The 20,380-nt window shown below is 33.8% G+C and overlaps 1 protein-coding gene across 3 annotated transcripts in view; it reads right to left on the reverse strand.

The window, feature by feature from the left end:
- The window catches only part of FNIP1 (folliculin interacting protein 1), a 136,999-nt gene that overhangs the window by 30,997 nt on the left and 85,622 nt on the right, over positions 1-20,380 (reverse strand). For 2 of the 3 annotated variants that reach the window (XM_007473410.3, XM_056811143.1), the window contains 7 exons: positions 10,487-10,587; positions 8,504-8,578; positions 6,904-6,995; positions 3,888-3,971; positions 2,864-2,935; positions 1,339-1,474; positions 758-959 (listed from right to left, as the gene is read on the reverse strand). In XM_007473410.3, the coding sequence (XP_007473472.1) occupies positions 758-959; positions 1,339-1,474; positions 2,864-2,935; positions 3,888-3,971; positions 6,904-6,995; positions 8,504-8,578; positions 10,487-10,587 (762 nt within the window). The remainder of the gene's footprint in view (positions 1-757; positions 960-1,338; positions 1,475-2,863; positions 2,936-3,887; positions 3,972-6,903; positions 6,996-8,503; positions 8,579-10,486; positions 10,588-20,380) is intronic. The other variant, XM_007473411.3, reaches the window with a different exon arrangement.

Genomic DNA, 20,380 nt, shown 5'->3' on the forward strand with positions numbered 1-20,380 from the left:
ATGGTAACAGCAATATTGTAATGGTGATCAATTATGAAAGACTTAGCTACTCTGATCAGCACAATAAACCACAATAATTCTAAAGAACTCATGATGAAAAATGCTATCCACCTTGAGAGAGAACTGATAAACTCAGAATCTAAGACTGAAGCATACTTATTTGCACTTGCTTTATTTTTTCTTCCTTTTGTGGAGGAGGGAATGGTTTACAACATGGCAAATGTGGAAATATTTGTAGGACTTTTTATATATACAGATATAGATAGATATATAGATTATAAAATGATGTATATTGCTTTCCTTCTTAATGGATAAGCAAAGTGCTAGTGGGAAAGAATTTGGAACTCAAAAAAATTTTTTTTTGCCTTAGTAGGGATTTAACATTTATTTATTTTTTAAATTTTATTTAATTAGTCAATTTAGAACATTTTTCCTTGGTTACAAGAATCATATTCTTTCCTTCCCCTCCCCCCACGCCTTTCCATAGCCGACGCACAATTCCACTGGGTTTTACATGTGTCCTTGATCAAAACCCATTTCCATGTTCAAAATTAAAAAAAAAATGAATTTAAAAATAAAATGACAAAAAAGCAAGAATCTTAGAAATATTCATAGCTTCCAATATTATATCTATCATAATATGGCAGACATTCAATAAATCCAGTTGAATTAATAAATTAATATATTCCTAACATAGCAGGTGAGAATCAAAAAAAAAGGATAAAAATATGTAAAACTAAATGTGAAAACTACTTACTTGTTCTATTGCACTCTTCAATTTGTTCATGTGGCTTTCAAAGAGAGGAAAGTGTGAAAAAAAGAATTCATTAAATTTGCTATTTTCATCTTCATCTTTGGAAAGTGAAAAAATTACACCAATTGCAATCTTCTTTTTCCTAACAATTCCAGGATTTGGACCACAGCTTTCATCTGACAGATTAAAGCTTTCTTCTATAGACCTATAAAAAAAAGTTGATGCAATTACTTTAAATATCAATTGAATTTTCTTGGTAATCAAATAATGGACTTTAACTTACAGCCACCTCATTAAAAAAATCAAAATAATTAAAAATTTTTGGGAGAAACTCCTTATATATTTTCTCTCTTTACTCTTATATGTTAGTTGTTAAAGCTTTGATAAATTTTATTATAAATAACACCTAAAAGAAACTATGAAAAGATCACTGCAAAGTTAGCAGAATGAGAATAATATATGTATATATAAATATATGTTGACAACTATATTTTTAAAAAGATAAATGCAAAGTGAAAATTTAAGTGAGACTGATAAAAAGTCAAGAAATAAAAAAAAATTTGTTGGTTTGTTAATTCACTCACCACCTAGGAAAGACCCCATTTTCCAAACTGGTTGTCTGACTGCGTCGCCAGCGTCGTTGGTAACTGCTAGCACAACTTCTGGTAAGTGAGGAGTTTGGAGAAGGAAATGGAGTAATAAGCAAACTGCTAAGAGATGCTGTTAGAACAATAAAAACAAAAAGAATATTGTAAATTATGATTTAAAATTCAATTGCTCATAAGTATCAAAAAACATTTTGTCATGAATGGAACAATAAAAAGTAAACCCAAAATATGGAGTTTCCTAAACCTTCAACTTTTGACCTTCAATTAATTCTTCATGAGCCCCTAAAATCCTATTTGTTTTAAAAAAATGTATTACTGAAAGAAAACAATCTTCTCCAAAATCTCCAATCAAAAGGAATCTTTCAAGGTTCAGGGTTTTAAGCAAGAAAATCTGAAAGTGTTAAGTGAATTAATATATCACGGTCATTAAAAATAAGGAGTATCACCTTAAACTTTTATAGTCTTATAAACTGGCATAGGTTACTAATAAGGTAATCTATCTACATTACTTGTTCAACAAAGCACATCTTTGACAAGTGGGATATGTGAAAATTTTGGCTTTAAAATCAACTGGCCTAAAGTGTTGCAGTAAAACACTGCTTCAGTGAAAAACCAAACTTGGGAAATTAATTCTGGAACAATGAGAACTACACAGATACAAACATAAAAATGCATAATGGTGTTAAATATAACGAATGAAAGCAAAGTTTTACCTTGGAGAGAAAAGAATCTAATTAGAGGAAAGGAAAGGATAATTTAAGAGCTATGTCTTAAAAAGCCACAGAATAAGATTGTTGGATTGGAAAGGAGAAATATCTTCACAAATGCAGTGACTTTGTACTTTGTATTAGGGAAATTAAAATTTAGTAACTTAGCTTCATTGCCACAATTTATACAGAAAGCACAAGTTTGAGAGATTAAGAGTCTCTCTTTCCTACATTCAAAATATCACAAGGAACCACAGTGCAAACATGTGGACAAGATTCACTGTGGGCAGAGATGCCTGGACTGGTTTTATACATAGCACTAGAAAAGACCTGAGATGACCAAAACCTACACGAAAGAATTTACACTGCAGAGAAAAGTTAGAATCTCTTTGTAAAATTCCCCTTGTTATTTGGGAAATCAGAACTGTAGCAAGTGCAAATCATTGCTCTCTTGCCACAGTCTCTGGAAACTTAAAAAATTATCTTTTATAAATATTCCTCAATTTTTTCCTTTTAGTATCACACAATGGTTCCTTATACTTCTAACAGGACTTTTCCTTCTAATAAATAAATAAGGCCAAAAAAAATCAACATAATGGAAACATGGGCACTTTTCACTTTGCATTGGCTGAGTCTCATTATTTTTGACTACAATATTATTAAATAATTTCTACTTCTGTTTTTTTTCCTCATGACACCAAAACACCAAACAACTGGGCTTGAAAAACTATATCATAACAAAGAATCAATACCAAACATCCATGCCCCTTTACTAAACTAATGAAATGCATTACCAGAGCGTGCTATGCCACTATCTCTGTCTTCATTCTGCTCTCTTCCAGGCATGTCCATTGGGTTACTGTGAACTGTAAAGAAAGGCAAGTCTGTCAAGTACAAAATCAAATTTTGTTCAGACCAGTGGCACTCCTTTTAATGATCAAAACTAAATCATGCTCATCTCATTGCATTCATTTATCTTTTTTCTTGGCAGTATGGCACACCCCCAACACCAAGAATTGCTGCTAAGCTGAACAAGCCCAGAGATTTATTTGAAGATCATATATAGAACACAATGAGTAGTTATTTAATATAGAAAGAACCAAAGGCCAAATTCAAATTTTTTGTGAACCAAAAAAAGTAGGTAAACTTATCCAAGTCCTGCTAAGATTTCAGCCAGACAAATTTAAACTTGTACTGTATTTAGGAAATTAAGAATAGCAACAGTTGGATAAGAAAAGCATAAGCATAGATTCTATGCTTTTTCAATTATCAATCATTATGTGATTTAAACAAATATAGGGAGGAATATTAGAATTTTAATGGTACTTGTTCAACTGAGTCTTAGTTATAAAAAATTCCTTATATCAGAGTGTGGCAAGAAATCTTACAAGAAAATGAAGAGTGGATTTAATTTTTTTGTAATTGGTGAACTAAGAAACAAAAGCTACTTAGCCATAGAAATAAGACCTCTTCAGAGGAAATTTGAGTAGCATATTAAAATTAATGATTTCTACTTCTGAGCAGCAAAAAGGTAACCAAAATTGGGTTTGGCATGTGTCCAAAGTTCAAAGAAATATTGGAAACAATCACCAAAATATAATTTCATGAAAATAGGATTTCCAAAATACTCAATTCCAATGAAAATGTGATTTCCGTGAATAGTAAAAACAAATTCCATAACCAGAGGATGGATCTCATGCTCTCATTTCTTATGTACTCATAGTCATTTTCAACTGGTGTCTTATTTCCAAAGCTAAACTACGAAACTCTAGTAGCTTGGTCACACCAACTAGTCTACCCACACGGCACATTGCAAACCTGCAAAGAAAGAGGCGCTCCTGATCAGGCGGAGCGGGCCTTGCTCAGAGAATGCCCGCCTAGGGCTGCAAAGCTGTGAAAGACCTACATGGCAAAATGTAAAATACATATGAAAGAATGAAGTTAGTAAAGCTGAATGGCACCTGGTTTCAAAAGGAAGATAAAGCAACATAGGAGCAGACCAACAGATATGAAAGAAAACAAATTTTACGATAAATAAGAACTGAAGTTCAAGCTGTAGTACCCTTGTTAATCAGACACTCTCAGGCTGGTTATAATGTGTTTAAATAATAAAAATTGCATAGCCTAACCAGAAATAGGTCAGTGAAGAATCTGTAGAGGTATTCTTCCTTTAGAAAAAGGAGAAAAGCATCAATCTGATGCTCAAGGAAATAGAAAATATGGCATAACAAGAAATAGTAACAAACACAAACTTTTAAAACAAAGTTGAAATGGGTTCATCCATAATTAACAGGTTATAATTAGAAACAAAATAGGAAATGGAAATAAAATTCAGATCAGGGAGATGAAGTTTATAAAAGCCAGAGTTCCAAATGCATTTCTATGAAGCTAGATTCCTAGCTATTTAAGGATTAATGCAGCCACAGCAAACTGTGGGACATCAAACACTTCCTGGACAGGATAATGACAAATTGTAGCACAATTTCTTTAGAAATTGAATAAAGGCCATCTTGCAAGCTAACAAGTCCCTAGGCTACCAGTTAACTGTATCTAATTTAGTTAGCTTTAAAATCTTTATTAAGTCAAATTTGGGGGTTGACTGAACTTTCTTCAACACTACTCTGCAGTAATTTCATAAGCTCTGATTTTGGTGTGCTCAAGGAAGACTGGAAAGATAAGGAAAAATCCTCTCAAGTTCTTGATTATAAATCATGGTGCAGTACATGAAGCTTAAAAAAAAAAACACAACAAAAAACAAAATGTATTAAAGGACTTTGAATTTACCCTACATAGAAAAATTGTTTCCCTTGTTTTCAGAGGGCATTAGATATTTCGTTAAAGTCCAAGATCACCATCATAATGGTTAGAAATTGTTCGTCTTCTGAAATGATTTTTATGTTTCCAGAGGACAACTTCCATGACATTCTTTCAACAAGAAGTACAGTAAAAGAAGGAATACTATTCCTTTTCTGGAAAAAAAAAAACCTTGTATAATACAGTGTTAATATGAGTAAATGGTACTTGTATGTCAATAAGAATTCAGTACAAAGAGAAATGTACAGATAAATGTTAATGAATTCTTCAGTTTTCAAAGGTAAAAAATTCTCTAGAAATCAGACCTAGTTTCAATTCAGTTACTGATTAGCTGTGTGACCCTGGGCAAATCACTTAATCTCTTTTAACAGTCAGTTTTTTCATCCATTGAATAGTAATATTATTATTAGCTAACTCCAATGTTATTGTGAAGATTTAATGAGATAATATATGCAAAGCATGGAAAATTCAAATGGACAATACACATATAAGCTATTATTAGTAATACTCATTTTATTCAATAAAGCCCATTATGTCCAAAGTAAGAAATGTTTCATTCTAAAATAAATGCTGAATTAAAGGAGAGAATTCAAATTTTTATGAAGACATAACTGATATATTGAAAAACTCAGGAATTGAGGAAAAAAATATGGTTATACTTAAGAAATTAGGCAAAAAATTCTATTCTTTAGTACAATTTATTTTTTAGTGCAATATTCTCACAGTATATTTCTTATAATAACAAAGCTCTTAAAAATCTGGGAATTGCAATGTACAGCAATATAATTAAAATAATTTTCAAGTTAAATCAAATGTCCCAAAGCCTTTATGGAAGTTAAGCTTTTATTACTCAGAAGAACATTAAACAACAACAAAATCCATGGAAAAAAGAATTAAGTGTATTGGTATAAATTTTTTTTTTTTAATCTTTGCGGGGGCAGCTAGATAGCTCAGTGGATTGAGAGTCAGGCCTAGAGACAGTAAGTCCTATGTTCAAATCTGGCCTCAGATACTTTCTAGTTGTGTGACCCTGGAGAAGTCACTTAACCCCCATTGCCTAGCCCTTACCACTCTTCTGCCTTGGAGCCAATACTATTGGCTTTACCTTCCATCTTAGAATCAATACTAAACATTGGTTTCAAGGCAGAAGAGTGATTAAGACTAGATAAGTGACTTGCTCTGGGTCACACAGTTAGAAAAGTGTCTGAGGCTACATTTGAACCCAGGACCTCTTGTCTCTAGGCCCGACTCTCAATCCATAGAACTACCTTGCTGACCTCATTGGTGTAATTAAGAAACTTCTTCCAGGAACATGAAAGTGAATTTTTCTTTTATATACTGTGGACACCCATCTGAATGCTAAATTTCACTTTTTTGGTATTCCAAATCATCTCTTTGGATTATCATAGAAACCTGAGTTCAAATCCAGGTTCAAACACTACCCTGGGAAAGTCATGTAACCTTTTCTAAGCCTTAGTTTTGTTATCTGTAAATTGGGGGTGATAATAGCATCTATCTACCAAAGGTTTTTGTGAGATAAATGACATATTTATAACTTTGCAAACTTTAAAGTGTCATATAAATACTAGTTATTATTGTTAGCCTGGGAGATTGGGCAATTATTTTTGTCTCTCCTAATAATTTAGTCCTTTTTTTATCCTGAAATGACTAAGGGACAGTTATCTGTTTTAGAAAACATGACAAAGTTAGCTACAAGACTTTTAAGATATTTTACTCGTATGTCAATAGCGAAGCACATTTTAAAGTGAACAATATCATATGCCATTTAAATATAAAAAAAAGATCAATTAGGTATTTAGTTTTCCAACATAAGAAGGATTAAAAGAGGCTGCACAGGATTAGAAATGAAAATTCTTTTCTATTTTTAACATTTGAAAGTATTTTATCTTATAAAACAACTGTTATAATTCAGAATTATTTCAGAACTACTTTTATCACGATGTTAAAATATAAATTTAAAGAATTTACAAGTAACTTAGTGAACAAAGGAATTTATTACCTATGTTTCCAAGAAGCCCATTGATAATCGTGTTATTATCTGCCTTTAATGTATTATTGTCCTGATTAATGAATTCAAGACTGTCTTGTAGCCTGAAGAGATGGAAATAAGTTGATTAATCAATGCTATTTTTCAAAAAAGAACAATTTCAAAGTATTTTACAGATAGATTACTCTTCAACTAGGAGAAAAAGATTAAACATCCTTAGAAATCCAAGTAATAATCCATAATAAAAATTTTAAATTTTGAAATGCTTTATAACCATTAGGGAATAAGGTAGGAAATCTGTGTAAAATCCCAGTCTTTAAAATCTAAGACTAATTTCTCTATAACAAAAACCTCAAATTTATTTTTAATAATTTTAAGAGCCTAAATCATTGCGATATTGGTCAAAAAGTAGTTCAACTGGTTAGAGTTCTTGTTTCAACTAATTTCCTTTTCCTTAGGCTATCCTTCTCCCCTTTATTGTAATAATACTTTCTTTCCTAATTACATACAAAAACAATTTTTAACATTCATTAAAATTTTTTTGAAGTCCAAATTCTCTCCTTCTATCCCCACTCCACTTGTGAAATGTTAAGCAGTTTGATATAGGTTATACTTATGCAGTATGCAAAACATATTTCTATATTATAGACTATCTCTTCTAAAGCTTTGAAGTTTTTAGAAAAGGTATATTGGTCCAAAAATTTCCAACATCCAGTCAGACTTTAGTATCCTTACTTATACTTTGTGTTACTAAATTATTATAGTTAGAAAGACAATTTCTTTTTATTTTAAAGACCCTATGATAAAAGGCTTTTATTCTTTATTTCTGAGAAATAGACATTATAGGACTCTTGCTTTTTTCCCCATATCACCTAAAAGAAAAGAAAAGATGTAGCTATATAACTATCTTAGACTTGGGCTAAGGAACACAAAACTGAAAATAAGGTTGTTTTTTTTTTTAAGTTAGCACTGTTGGTCTCAGGAAGAGACATACAGGAGACAACACTGCTAAGAGCAATATGGCAAAGCAAAACACAGAAAAGGATTCTGGTTGTATGGGAATAAGCAACATGATTTAGTGGATGATCACTGGATGTGAAGCCAGAAAATCTCATTTTGATTCTGAGCCCTGCTACTTAGCACTTGTGTAATACTAGGCAAGTCATTTTAGCACTCTAACACATCTTCAGCTATAAAATAATAGTATCAAACTCAATTTTCCCGAAGTCCCTTCTAACTCTATGGTCCTAGAACCAGGCGCTTAGCCCCCATCTGTTTATGCTTGCATAATGTAGCATATATATATAAATATAAATGTACACTTCATATATACACTTCAATGGTGTATGTCTTATATACTTCTATATTTGCCTTCTACTAAGTCAGGAGGATAGGAACAACACCTCTTGCTCCAAAAGACTCAACTAGAGAAAATCTTGTTTTCATTACTTTCATTATCTTCAACAACATACAGATAGAGAACAAGGAAATTTGACTCAACATTGCTGACCATAAATAATATTTTTAATATTAATTCCCAATCCTATAAGGTTTCTCAGTTCATTTCTTAAGTTCTTCATTTTGGTTTCTTTTTGAATCTATAGATACTCACGTGTTTAGACTTCCATAGATGCTACTTCCAGTACGTGCAGTAAAAACTTTGCTAAGCATAAGCTGGGGAGGAGAACTATGAGGATAAAGGAGAAAATAAGTATTAAAGGCAAGCTATAGTATTTTCAGATATTTTGTTATGCTTACTCCACATTGATGGATGTAATGTTATTATAGTATAAGATTACTCCCTTCATAGTATAGAACACAATTAGATTCACTCAATCTGTAATTTTTGTCAATCAAAACTTTAATACTCTTTAGTATCAGAGATCTTCATCTAAGTGTCTGTGAAGAAGCTTAGGATAGGAGACACTGAGTCAGGAGACTCCTAGACAAATCTTACCTCTAACATTTACTAGATAAGTCATTTAACCTCTCTGATATTCCTCATAATTAAAATGGAATAAATTGGTAAGATCTTATCCTCATTGGGTTATGAGGACCAAATGAAATCATATATGTGAAGCTTTCTGTAAGCCTTAAATGTTGACATAAAATTTAGTTTTAAAATTATTTTAATGTTCCATGTAATATCAGCCATCATCACCAACAACAATAAAAAGGATTTACTAAGCATGAATTTTATGTAAGGCACTTTGATGTGACCTGAGAACCAAAAAAGGAAAACAGCATGTTATAGCCTATTAAGGAGAGGTCATAAGATATATACAAATAAGTATAAAATATAGCGGGAAGTAATGGGGCAAAGGAGCTCTTCAGATGAAGTGCTTTTGGAATATCAGTTGGGCTTAGGGTAGGAATAAGGATAGGATTTCAGTAAAGAAGGTAGCAACCTGAACTGAGTTTGAAGGAAGACAAAGATTCTTAAAGGCAGAACTAAGGAGGGACTGTATTCAAGACATAAAGAAGTTATTGTTTAAAAGCACAGAAGAAAGTAGTTTGAGACATAGCTAATAGGAATATCATGAAATAAATCTGAAAAAGTAGACTGAAGTTGGTTTATGGTTGGCCTTAAAAAGTTGCCTAAGGAGTCTGTATTTTATGTTAAAAGTTAAAAGGGAGCCACTAAAGATTTTTGAGCAGGTCAGACCTGTGCTTAAAAATTATTTTGGCAGCTGAGTGAAGAATGGATTGTAGGAAGAAAGATGGGAGGAAGGGAAATCTATTAGTTGCAGGCTCTCCCAAAATTGCTGGTGAGAGGTGATGAGGTCCTGAACATGAGTGATGGCAGCAATACGGATCTAGCCCAGTTTCTGCAATATTACAATTACATTGTTGGACAAAAAATCCACAATTAAAATAGCAGCACTAGAACATACATTTATGTTTAGAGATACTCTAAAAACTGTGTAATTCTTAGTATCCCCTGACTAATTTCTTTTTTTTTTTTTAATTTTTATAAACCATACCTTCCGTCTTCAATAGTGGATATTGGTTCTAAGGCAGAAGAGTGGTAAAGGCTAGGCAATGGGGGTTAAGTGACTTGCCCAAGGTCACAAAGCTAGGATGTGTCTGAGGCCATATTTGAACCCAGGACCTCTCATCTCTGGGCCTGACTCTCAATCCACTGAGCCACCCAGCTGCCCCACCTTGGCTAATTTCTTAATTCTGCCTTTGTGGAAGTGGCTACAACAGGCAGACAGCCCTTTTGCATTTTTATTGGTTCTACAGGTTGCTTGGCCAAAAAATTTATAAACTAATGGCCAACCTGCTACTGCTGAGCCTCTTTGAACTCAGTAAAGTTGGTCCTTAGACAGCAGGCACAGTCTGTTACTGGGATCATACTTGAAGTCTTTCCAGATTGGTAGGACCAGAGTTTGTGCTACACTGAAAAAGCCATTGAGAGCAAAGGATCAACCCTATATAAAACTACAGAAAGATGTACGATCAGATGGGTTTCTGAAGATTAATAACCCAGCATGTAAATAGCATTAAATTCCAAAGTACCTAAAACAGTCTATCACTCTTCATCATATAAATTATCTTATCCTAATGAAAGTAAAATTTGAAGCACTCTTACCGAATTTGATGAATTTTTAGGGTAGAACCCTTATAACTCATGGCTACAGAGCCAAACATCATCTCTCCAAGCATATTGGCATCAGAAGAACACCGAGAACCCTAAAAAGGCAAAATGGCAATATTTAGAGGATCTGTGTGACTATTAAAATAGTCACATCAGTGTAATAGGGACAAATGAGAATGCACATAGTTGCCTTAAACTGTTTTGAGTTGGTCATATGTGTGACTCAGTACTAAAAGGATTCTGGCATCATGGAGATGATATAACTCTTACTAGATGTTAAGCATGAAGAGCTTCTGACTCAGTGGATATTTATTTTATTTTCTTTCTAGCTACCCTATCAGCACTACTCAAGGCCCTTTATGGGAGAGGGGTAACAATGCACTTCTTGCTATATAGCTGCCATACATGGATTACCATCATGCTGCCAGTCCCACTCCAATTCTACCCCTCCCCATTTTCTTTACTTTTTTTTATTGCCATGTAAAACTCATTTCCATATTGGTCACTGTTAAAAGGGCACATCAAATATAACCAAAGCCTGCCCCTCCAAATTTTACTAATGTGAAATATGATTCCAACAGTTCTTTCTCTGGAGGTGGAAAGAATTTCCCATCATAAGTCTTTCAGGATTATCCCAGATCAGTACATTGCTATGAATAGACAGTTTTCACAGATAATCATTCATCATCTAATATCACTGTCATTACATACAATGTTCTCCCAGTTCTGCTTGTTTTGCTCTGCATCAGTTTCTGCTGATCTTTCTGGCTTTTTCTGAAATCCATCTTGTTTATGATTTCTTCTAGCATGATAGTATTCCATTACCAATATGTACCACAATTTGTTCAGTCATCCCCCATCTGATGGAAATCCCCTCAATTTCTAATTCTTTGCCACAACAAAAAGAACAGCTATAAATATTTTGTACAAGTAGGTCCTTTTCCCTTTTTTTATTATTTCTTTGGGATATAGACCCAGTAGTGGCAGTACTGGATCAAAGGGTAGGCACAGTTTTATAGCCCTTCGCCCACCCCAATTTCTTAAGAAAAAGCTTAATTGGTCTACATGATCTGCAGTTGGGAAGAGAAGAGAGTGATAAAGGGCAGGATAAAACTCTTTTAAAGAGAGTCACCGAGTCAGTGGCTCTTTCTGCCCAGTGCCCACTAAGGGATTGGGCTGGTCAGAAGCACACAATCTCTGCATATATGCCCACAGCTCCCATGACACTGGCATTATAATGTTTAATAGTTCTATAAAGGCAAAGGCTAAAATGTAAAGAGCTAAACTTAAGTCAAAATTATTTTATATGAGAAACACTTCACTTCTAGGAACTCATAATAAGATAAAGAAGAAAAATTTTCAAGAAAATCAATCAGTTCTAGGCTTTACATTTTAAGGGGATAATGATAAAATGCTGCAAAGTATCTAGAAGAGGAAAACTAAGATGGTGAAAGGACCCTGAAGAGACATGTGGACATAATGGGAGTTGGTTGAAAGAATTAGGGATTTAGCCTAACAAAGGGAAAATTTGGGAGGAAAGTGGTGTGGAAAACAGATGTTGATAGATGTCTTTAAGTATTTGAAAGAAAAATTAAGCTTATTCTACTTGGCTCTTGGCAGGAATAAGGATCAATGTGTTAGAACGAAGAGGCAAATTTAGGCTTAATGTCAGGAAATTTTTAAACTAGAGCTAGATCTAAAAGTGAAGTGGGATGCTTGGGAGGTAGATGGTTCTCCCCACCAAAAGCTTGATGATTACTTGTTCGATATGCTATGAGGAGGAATTCTTATTTAGATATGGGTTTAACTATACCTTTTGATTCTCTGATGAATTCGAAGGTAATTATTAGTGCCATTATCAACTCCTGATTATTCAATGTCTAATGAAAAAATCTGAATATTTAACTTTTTACAAGGGAGAAATGAAATTGATCATTGAGCTACTTGTTAGTAGTTGTAGTAAAAAAAAGCTTTTGAAGGAATGGAGAGTAAAATTATTTCTTAAAGCTGTTGTTACTGAATTTTGCAGAATCCAATTAAACATGTTAACATATACAATAATCAAGGGTTGGCTTTTTTTTTCAGAAGATTGACAAGATGTGGCTGAAGAAACTCGAATTTAGTACTGAAAAGCCAGCTAATCAAAATACACTCATATGAATTAACTACATTTACAAATCACCGATCCAAGAAACCATTTTGGATTCCTACATTCCAAAGACCTATGTAGGAATATTCTAAATTTATGAGAAATATTTGAGAAAAATACTTACTCCTTCTGAAAGTGCCCTCATCTAACTGGCCTAAAATCAAGTTTATGTAGCTTTTTAAAAAAAATCTGTACCTATACCACTTTTTCTATGTTTCCATGCTTCAAATAAATCATTTAACCTAGGGATTAAGAGGGAAATAAATTTCTTCCCTTCTTCTGATGCATTGCTAAACATTATCAGTAAAGTCAAATGAACTTGATTTGCAACTCTTTCAATTTGGAAAAAAAAATGGATTAACAGGTGGAGGTATATGTTTGTAATGTAATACTGTTGCATAATGGGAAATAATCAATAGGATGATTGCAGAAAAATTTGGAAAGATTTACATGAACTGAAGCAGATGAAGTGAACAGAATCAGGAGAACACTGTACACAGTAATAGCAGTATTACATATGATGACCAAGATGAACAATTCTGAATGACTTGGTTATTCTGAGAAATACAATGATCTAAGACAATCCCAAAGGATTCATTATGAAAAATGCCATCTGTCTCCAGAGAAAGAACTAATGAAGCCTGAATTTAGACTAAAGCATATTATATTTTACTTAAAATCTTTTTGGTCTTGTTTTACATTAAAATTTTTTTTTCAACAAAAGGATTAATATAGAAAATGTTGTACATGATTACACATATAAATCCATATAAAATTATTTACCATCTCAGGGAGGAAAGAGAGGAAGAGAGAGAATTTGGGACACAAAATATAAAAAAAGTTAAAAATTGTTTTTAAATGTATTTGGGAAAGATTAAATATTATTCAGTTGTGATCAATGTGTTCTCTTTTCAGGTTCTGCTCACTTTGCATTGTTTCATAAAAGTCTTTCTAGATTTCATTATATTATTTGTACCTATCTATCTTAATTGATGATTATACTGCAACATGCTAATATGCCACACTGTATTTAATAATGCACCTATTATTCTTTACTTTTTTAGAGTCTTCCTAGTTTTTGTAAATTTAGAAATACTACTACTATAAATCTCTTTAAAAGATAGCCTGTTTTGTTGTTGTTGATAACACTCAGAATTTCTATTTTATCAACAGTGGCATTATTGAATCAAAGACTATGATACTTGGGATTAAAAAAAAACCCACACATACAGATTATATCCAGATTATTTTCCTATAAGAATCCAGCAATCTGGTATACTTTGGTATATAATCTTTGGTATACTTCGTTATTTTTTTGTTTGTTTTTTGTATACTTCATTTTTATATGTAGGCCTATTATCCAGCTGGAATTAACTGTGTTGTATAGTTTGGCATGTGGATTCAAATCTTATTTTCTTTTATATAGCTATCCAGTTTTCTGAAATACATTAAAACAGTGAGTCCTTTCCATAGTTTTTATTTCCTATGAAAACAAATAGTTTCCCATGTTATTTCCTCATATTACAAACAGTGAAATGATCATTAAGTTTAACAAATTTATGAGCTTTTCTTCTTATGGAAGAAAGGATGTATCAGCAAATCGCTGCACAGATGAAGTCCCCACATAATTACAATATCATTAAACTTATGAGGATGAGGGAATAAAGTTTTCTTGACCATATTAGCAAGACTCCTAGAAAATGTTTTTTATTGTTACTTTACTAGGCAACCCCTAGGGTTGGGTAGTTGGCACAGAAGCAGTTAGATTTTGGATCTATGATGGTGGGCAATCAGCCTGATGATCAACAGACTTTGTAGCTCCAAATGTGGATTACTGGTCATCTCCAGATCACCAAATTTCAGTGGTAGTAAATTAGTCCAGCAGCCAGTGATAATAGGCAACTAGCTAAGTAACAAAAACAGCCAAGTTTGTGGGAATGTAAAAGTCAACCCAATAGCTTTTAGAAGCTGTAGGTAGTCAGTAAGACTTCTTCTGGCTAGGCTTTTGGTAATTAGATGGTTAGAAAAAGTAGAGTTTATTTTGTAGGAAGATGACCAACAGTGGTTAAAGCTAGCTCAGGTGTGGTAGACTTGGGTTTTCCTGCCTATCACTATAGTCTTGTTCTTTTATTAGGAAAGATATACATTTAGGGTCACTTCCAAAAAAGGACCTGAAATGATATCCAGGTTGATAAGAGGGCAAAAATTTGTCTAATCTCAAAATTTGTTAAAGGCAAAATCATAATTTTAAAACTTGAGAGATTAAATTTAAAATTAAAATTTGCTTAATTGTTAATGAAGGCTAATTTTAAAAAATATTATCCACAATAAATCTGAAGAATTTTTAAATTAAAAAATAATTATTCAAGGCCTATACAAAAACGATAGGCATAAAATACTAGCATGATTTTCTCAGAACTATGAAATCATTAAGTCCTAATTTTGTTATAGATGTGGTAAGTGAGGTAACTATCAAGGTATTAGCATTTTCCCCTTTTTTGATTGAAATCATCATCTCTTTAAAACAGAACAAATAATAAAAAGTGGTTGTGTTTTTTTCTTCTACAACAAATAAAAGGCAAATTTTCAAAAAGGAAAACAGTCTTTTAAAAAAAGCTACTAAAGCAGAATAAAATTGTACAGTTGGCATTTCTGATCCTTTCTGGTCAGTTCCAAATACTGAGCTATTATACTATTTGGAATCTCTTTGAATAAGTAACGTAATGTTATAGATGGTTAAAGTAATAGCACAATCTATTCAACAACAACTTTTCCTAAAGGTGTTGCTACTGTTATCTTTTATGGCTTTTTACAACAAAAGATGGGTACTGTTGCCAAATATTATTATGTCTATCTCTAGAATGTCTCTTATCTATATCCCTTTTTTTCACCTCACATAATCACCACTCATATTCTCATCTTCTCTCACTGGGACTTCTAAAATGTCCTTGAAATTAATTTCCTTCTTTCAAGTTTATCTCTCCTGTCCAACTGTAAAAGGGATGTTCCTGTATAATTGAAAATCTGTTACCCTAAAAAAAGATCTATTTCCCAGGAGCCCACTGACTTCCTGTCCTTACATACTTCCTGTAGTCAGGGGATATTAGGCAAGGATTTGAAGGATGGCAGCTCTTTACTTCCTGTCCCAAGCTTGGTGGTGGTAAGGCGGGTGTTTGAACTGGCTGGTCAGACATGGGCACATGATATTTATTTTGTATCTTCTTTATTCCTTGATTTCTAATGATCATAAATAAATCTCTTAAAATGCAATATTTTTATTATTGATATTTAATTTTGACTTTTATATTCCTAAAGAATAAATCTGACCATGTCACTCCCTTACTCCATAAATTCCTATGGTTTTTCTATTATCTTCAGAATCAACTATAAACTACTGTTTGGCATTTAAAGTCATTCATAACTTGGCTTCAATAAGAAAAAAAAACAAACAGAAAATGTTGGCCTTGTATAAGGCCTGGGTTGAAATCTTCCCTTTGAAATACTGACTCTTTGACTTATGTTTAAGTCCCTTAACTTCTCAGTCTGTGGGACTCCAGAATCTTTGAGTAAGTAGAGTAACACCCCCCCTCCCCCAAACTCTTTTTGGAGTTTCCTAGGCTCCCTGCCCTCCCTGCCCACACGAAAGGCCAGGAAGCCACGTTCCTACATTCCTGCCTTGTGCCCTGTGCTCTTGCTCCTACTTCCACTCCACTTCCTGCTCTTCATCCCTTGTCCCTCTCCTCATTCCTCCTTGCCCCTCCTACTTTTCTCTCCTTTTTTTTAAACCCTTACCTTCTGTCTTGGAGTCATTTTCTTTTCTTCCCTCTGCCCCCTCCCACCACCTCTCCCATAGCCCACGCGCAATTCCACTGGGTATCACATGTCCAAAGTGCTTTTAAAAAAATTATTCCCCACTTTGGCCTATCAATGCATTGATTTGGATAGAGGAACTCATTTTATTGATTTGATTTTGTCTCAGATTTACTCATGTTTGGGGATAACTCCTAAATTTCATGTAACATACCATCCACAGAGCTCAGGCCAAGTTGAAAGAATGAATGAAGAACTTAAAACTATGTTTGGAAAATTGTGCACTGAGACTCATTTAAAATGGCCTGAAGATACAAGTAATACCCAATGAAATTGCGCGTTGGCTGCCAGAAGGGTGGGTGGGTGGGTGGGAATAAAGTATTATAACCAAAAAAATAAAAAATAAAAAAAATGCCTACAAACCAAAAAATAAAATAAAATGACCTGAAATTCTCCCTCTGGCCCTATTTTATCTCAGGACCAGGCTCAGAGGAGATCTATACATCTTACTATTTGAGATGCTTTTTGGACATTCTCATATACAGTCTAAGCCTTTCTCCCCTGCATATACATTATTACTAGGGGGAGATACTTCTCTTGCCTCCTATATATGAGATTTACAGACCAAATTGTGAGAACTCCATGAATCTGAAGCTGCTGTAAAAGGAAGTCCTGACTTCTCGTTCCATGATTTTCCCCAGATAACAAAGTTTACATAAAGAACTTCTGGTGTACTGGGGAAATTCAACCTGCCTATAACAATCCATTCCAAGTCCTGTTAACCACTCCAACAGCTATTAAAATTGGAGAAAAGGACTCTTAGATCCATTGCTTCCGTGTAAAGAGAGCACCTTCTATAGATGATGAGTAACTATATCCTATCATATTTACTGTATGTTTGTTTTGGGATTTATTTTTGTTTTTTTAAGAATATATAAGTTAGCTAATCTATAATATTGTTATTATTCTATGTCATTTTCAGCTATTATATTTTTGCTTCTGGATATATATATATATTCTGTTGCTCTATTTGTATTGTCCTATACTTGCACCTTAGAAAATACCTTTATAGAAGTCCATAAACTAGTTGAAAAAACTTGTATTAGTAACCTTTAAATAAGTTGATATGCTTATTGTGAATTTTGCATTGCTACTGTACTACTGTTTTATAAACCCATTACTTTGTAAAAATCATTTGCACTCATACTGTGGATCATGGCTAAGTTAAAAAGGAAATGGATCTCATTTCTTGGGTGAGAAACCTTTGTATTCTACCACCCCTTGGCTGACACAGTGTCACTGATTGTGAACTATATATTTTTGATTTCTTAAAACATTTTTTATTATTGTTTTTCCTTGCATGTGCAATATAGTATCTGAGTTTTCCTTTTTTCTTTCTTCCATTTTTTGTACCTTGAAGCACATCAACAGTATTACAAAGATTTTTTTGATTTTGCACTAGCATAAGTTTAAAATATCCATTAGCCTTAAATGTACCTGCATAACCAAAAGCTTTAGATTGTAAAAACCTGCCCCTGGTTGTTTAAATATTATGGGACTTTGCTTGCTGAATGTGTCTGATTCCAGGAGAAGGGATCACAAAGGAACACAGAATTCACTTGCACAGTGACGAGGGAGCACAGACTTAACCTGAATAGTGCCAAATGATCACACAGGTCAAAGAGACAAACCAATCCTGGTAGGATTGATGAGATTCTGCACCAATACAAGAGGACTTGAATCCTGTGTGAGACTCGAGGTTGTGGGAGTTTGATATGTTAGACAAAGGACTCCTTGTACCACACTTTCTATCAAGTACCTAATATTGGCTGTTCTGTCTCCCCTATTCCTGAGAGATAAGGAAAGATCAGACCAGGGAATGATATTTGTCATTTGCTTCAAAAATCTAGTCCCCTTTTTTTCATACTGTGGCAATTTAATGTAGTCCTGGCTGCTGAGTAGATAAGTGCATGATTGCCATTGCAGGCTTATTGGACATAGATCACTTTAATTGGGCCCTGATTCAAGGACCTCTTATAATTTTATTTTTCCTTATTTAGGATTTTTACCTATAAGATTTGAATATTTTATATTTCATCCAGTACTAGCCTTTTTCTCTTTTATTTGGATTTTTGTGATGTTTCTGATATTCTTCTTTGGCATTGATTCATATACCTCAAAACTTAGCCATGTATCCCTGTGTAGTAATCCATGTGTTTGTCAATATCCTTCTCAAGGGGGAATGTATTATTACCTTATAATGCAAAGTTTAAATTCTTTTGCACGATAAGAAGCTTTCTACCTCCCAGAATCCAGAAAAGTGAACTGCTAACAGAAGGTGCCATGAATATGCTTGCAAAGACCACACATTGCAATAGAAGATCCTGAGTGAACTTTTGGATGTACTGAATTGAACTTTGGTGGGGGGGGGGGTGAATGCATTTATTTTGAATGCACACTTTTGTGCCAAAGGGGACTGCCCCCCTAATTGGTTTTGTTCTTTTTCTCTCATCCCCAAATTATTGTAATTTTCCCTTATAAATAGTATGTACCTTTAGTTGAAAATCTTTGGAGTTTTTTTTTTTTAAACCCATACCTTCTGTCTTGGAGTCAATACTGTGTATTGGCTCCAAGGCAGAAGAGTGGTAAGAGCTAGGCAATGGGGGTCAAGTGACTTGCCCAGGGTCACACAGCTAGGAAGTGGCTGAGGCCAGATTTGAACCTAGGACCTCCCATTTCTAGGCGTGGTTCTCAATCCATTGAGCTACCCAGCTGCCCCCTCTTTGGAGTTTTAAGTTTATGTTTAATAAATGATCTACTGGGGTGACTAGTCTCCCAAAGGATCGTGGGGAGAATGTTAAGTGGAAATTTGTGTCCCAGGACTACATTTCCTAGCACCCCACTCTCCTCTTGACATAAGCAAGATGTGGATTTCTGGGTAGCTCTGCCTCTCAGGGGTGGGGCTTCTGGTCAGGGCTTTTTTGGCAGGGGCTTGAGAGAGACAGGATGCTAGAGCTTGAGCTCTTGTCTCTGTTCAATAAGAGAAAGAACCCCTTCCTCTCTAATTAATAAAAAACAATCCTACAAAAGTTAAATGCTTTATAGGTTTTATTTTTCTCATACAATTATAATTTAATATTTCTAAGTTAAGTATTTGCTATTCATGAAAGTAGAAAGGTCAGACCTATATCTGTATTACATGACTTTTGCTTTGCTTGAAGTCAATGCACTATTACTATGTACAATGTTAATGAGCTCAAAGACAAGTTTAAGACAGTGATGGCAAAACTTTTAGAGACTGAGTCCCCAAATTGCAACCCTCATGACACATGTGGGCTCTCCGCATTACTCCAGATAGACTGGGCTGCTGGGGGGCCGGGCGTGTGTCATGTGAGAAATGTTCTCAGGCATCCATAGAGGGAGAGGGGAGTAGCCCCTTCTGGTGTGCCATAGGTTCACCAACATGGTTATAAGGAGTCATAGATAATGAATGGGCCTACAAGTATATTTTAAAGGGACAGCACACTTTTTGAAATGAAAAAATACTTTACTGCTAAAAAAGACTAACCATCACCTAAGGCCTCAGAGAATCATAATCTTTTTGCTGCTACAAACATTTTGTTATCTATAGGACCGTTTTTGGGGGACAGTACATTTAAAATGAATTACAATTCATTTTTAATGTTTAGAAATGCATCTTGTGTCTTTTCAGTCATGATAGGAAGTTCAGCAGAAAAGTTTTATTTCATTGATACAACTGGAGTATGTTATTATTTTATAGATCATCACACTTCAACAGAGGCAGTTGAAACAGAGAAAATGCTGGTCTTGTAACCTGTAAGGCCTGGGTTGAAATTTTCCCTTTGAAACACTGACTTTATGACTTATGTTTAAGTCCCTTAACTTCTCAGTGCTCTAGGAACTCTTAA

Source organism: Monodelphis domestica, chromosome 1 (assembly GCF_027887165.1).
Source record: "Monodelphis domestica isolate mMonDom1 chromosome 1, mMonDom1.pri, whole genome shotgun sequence".
NCBI classification, from domain to species: domain Eukaryota; kingdom Metazoa; phylum Chordata; class Mammalia; order Didelphimorphia; family Didelphidae; genus Monodelphis; species Monodelphis domestica.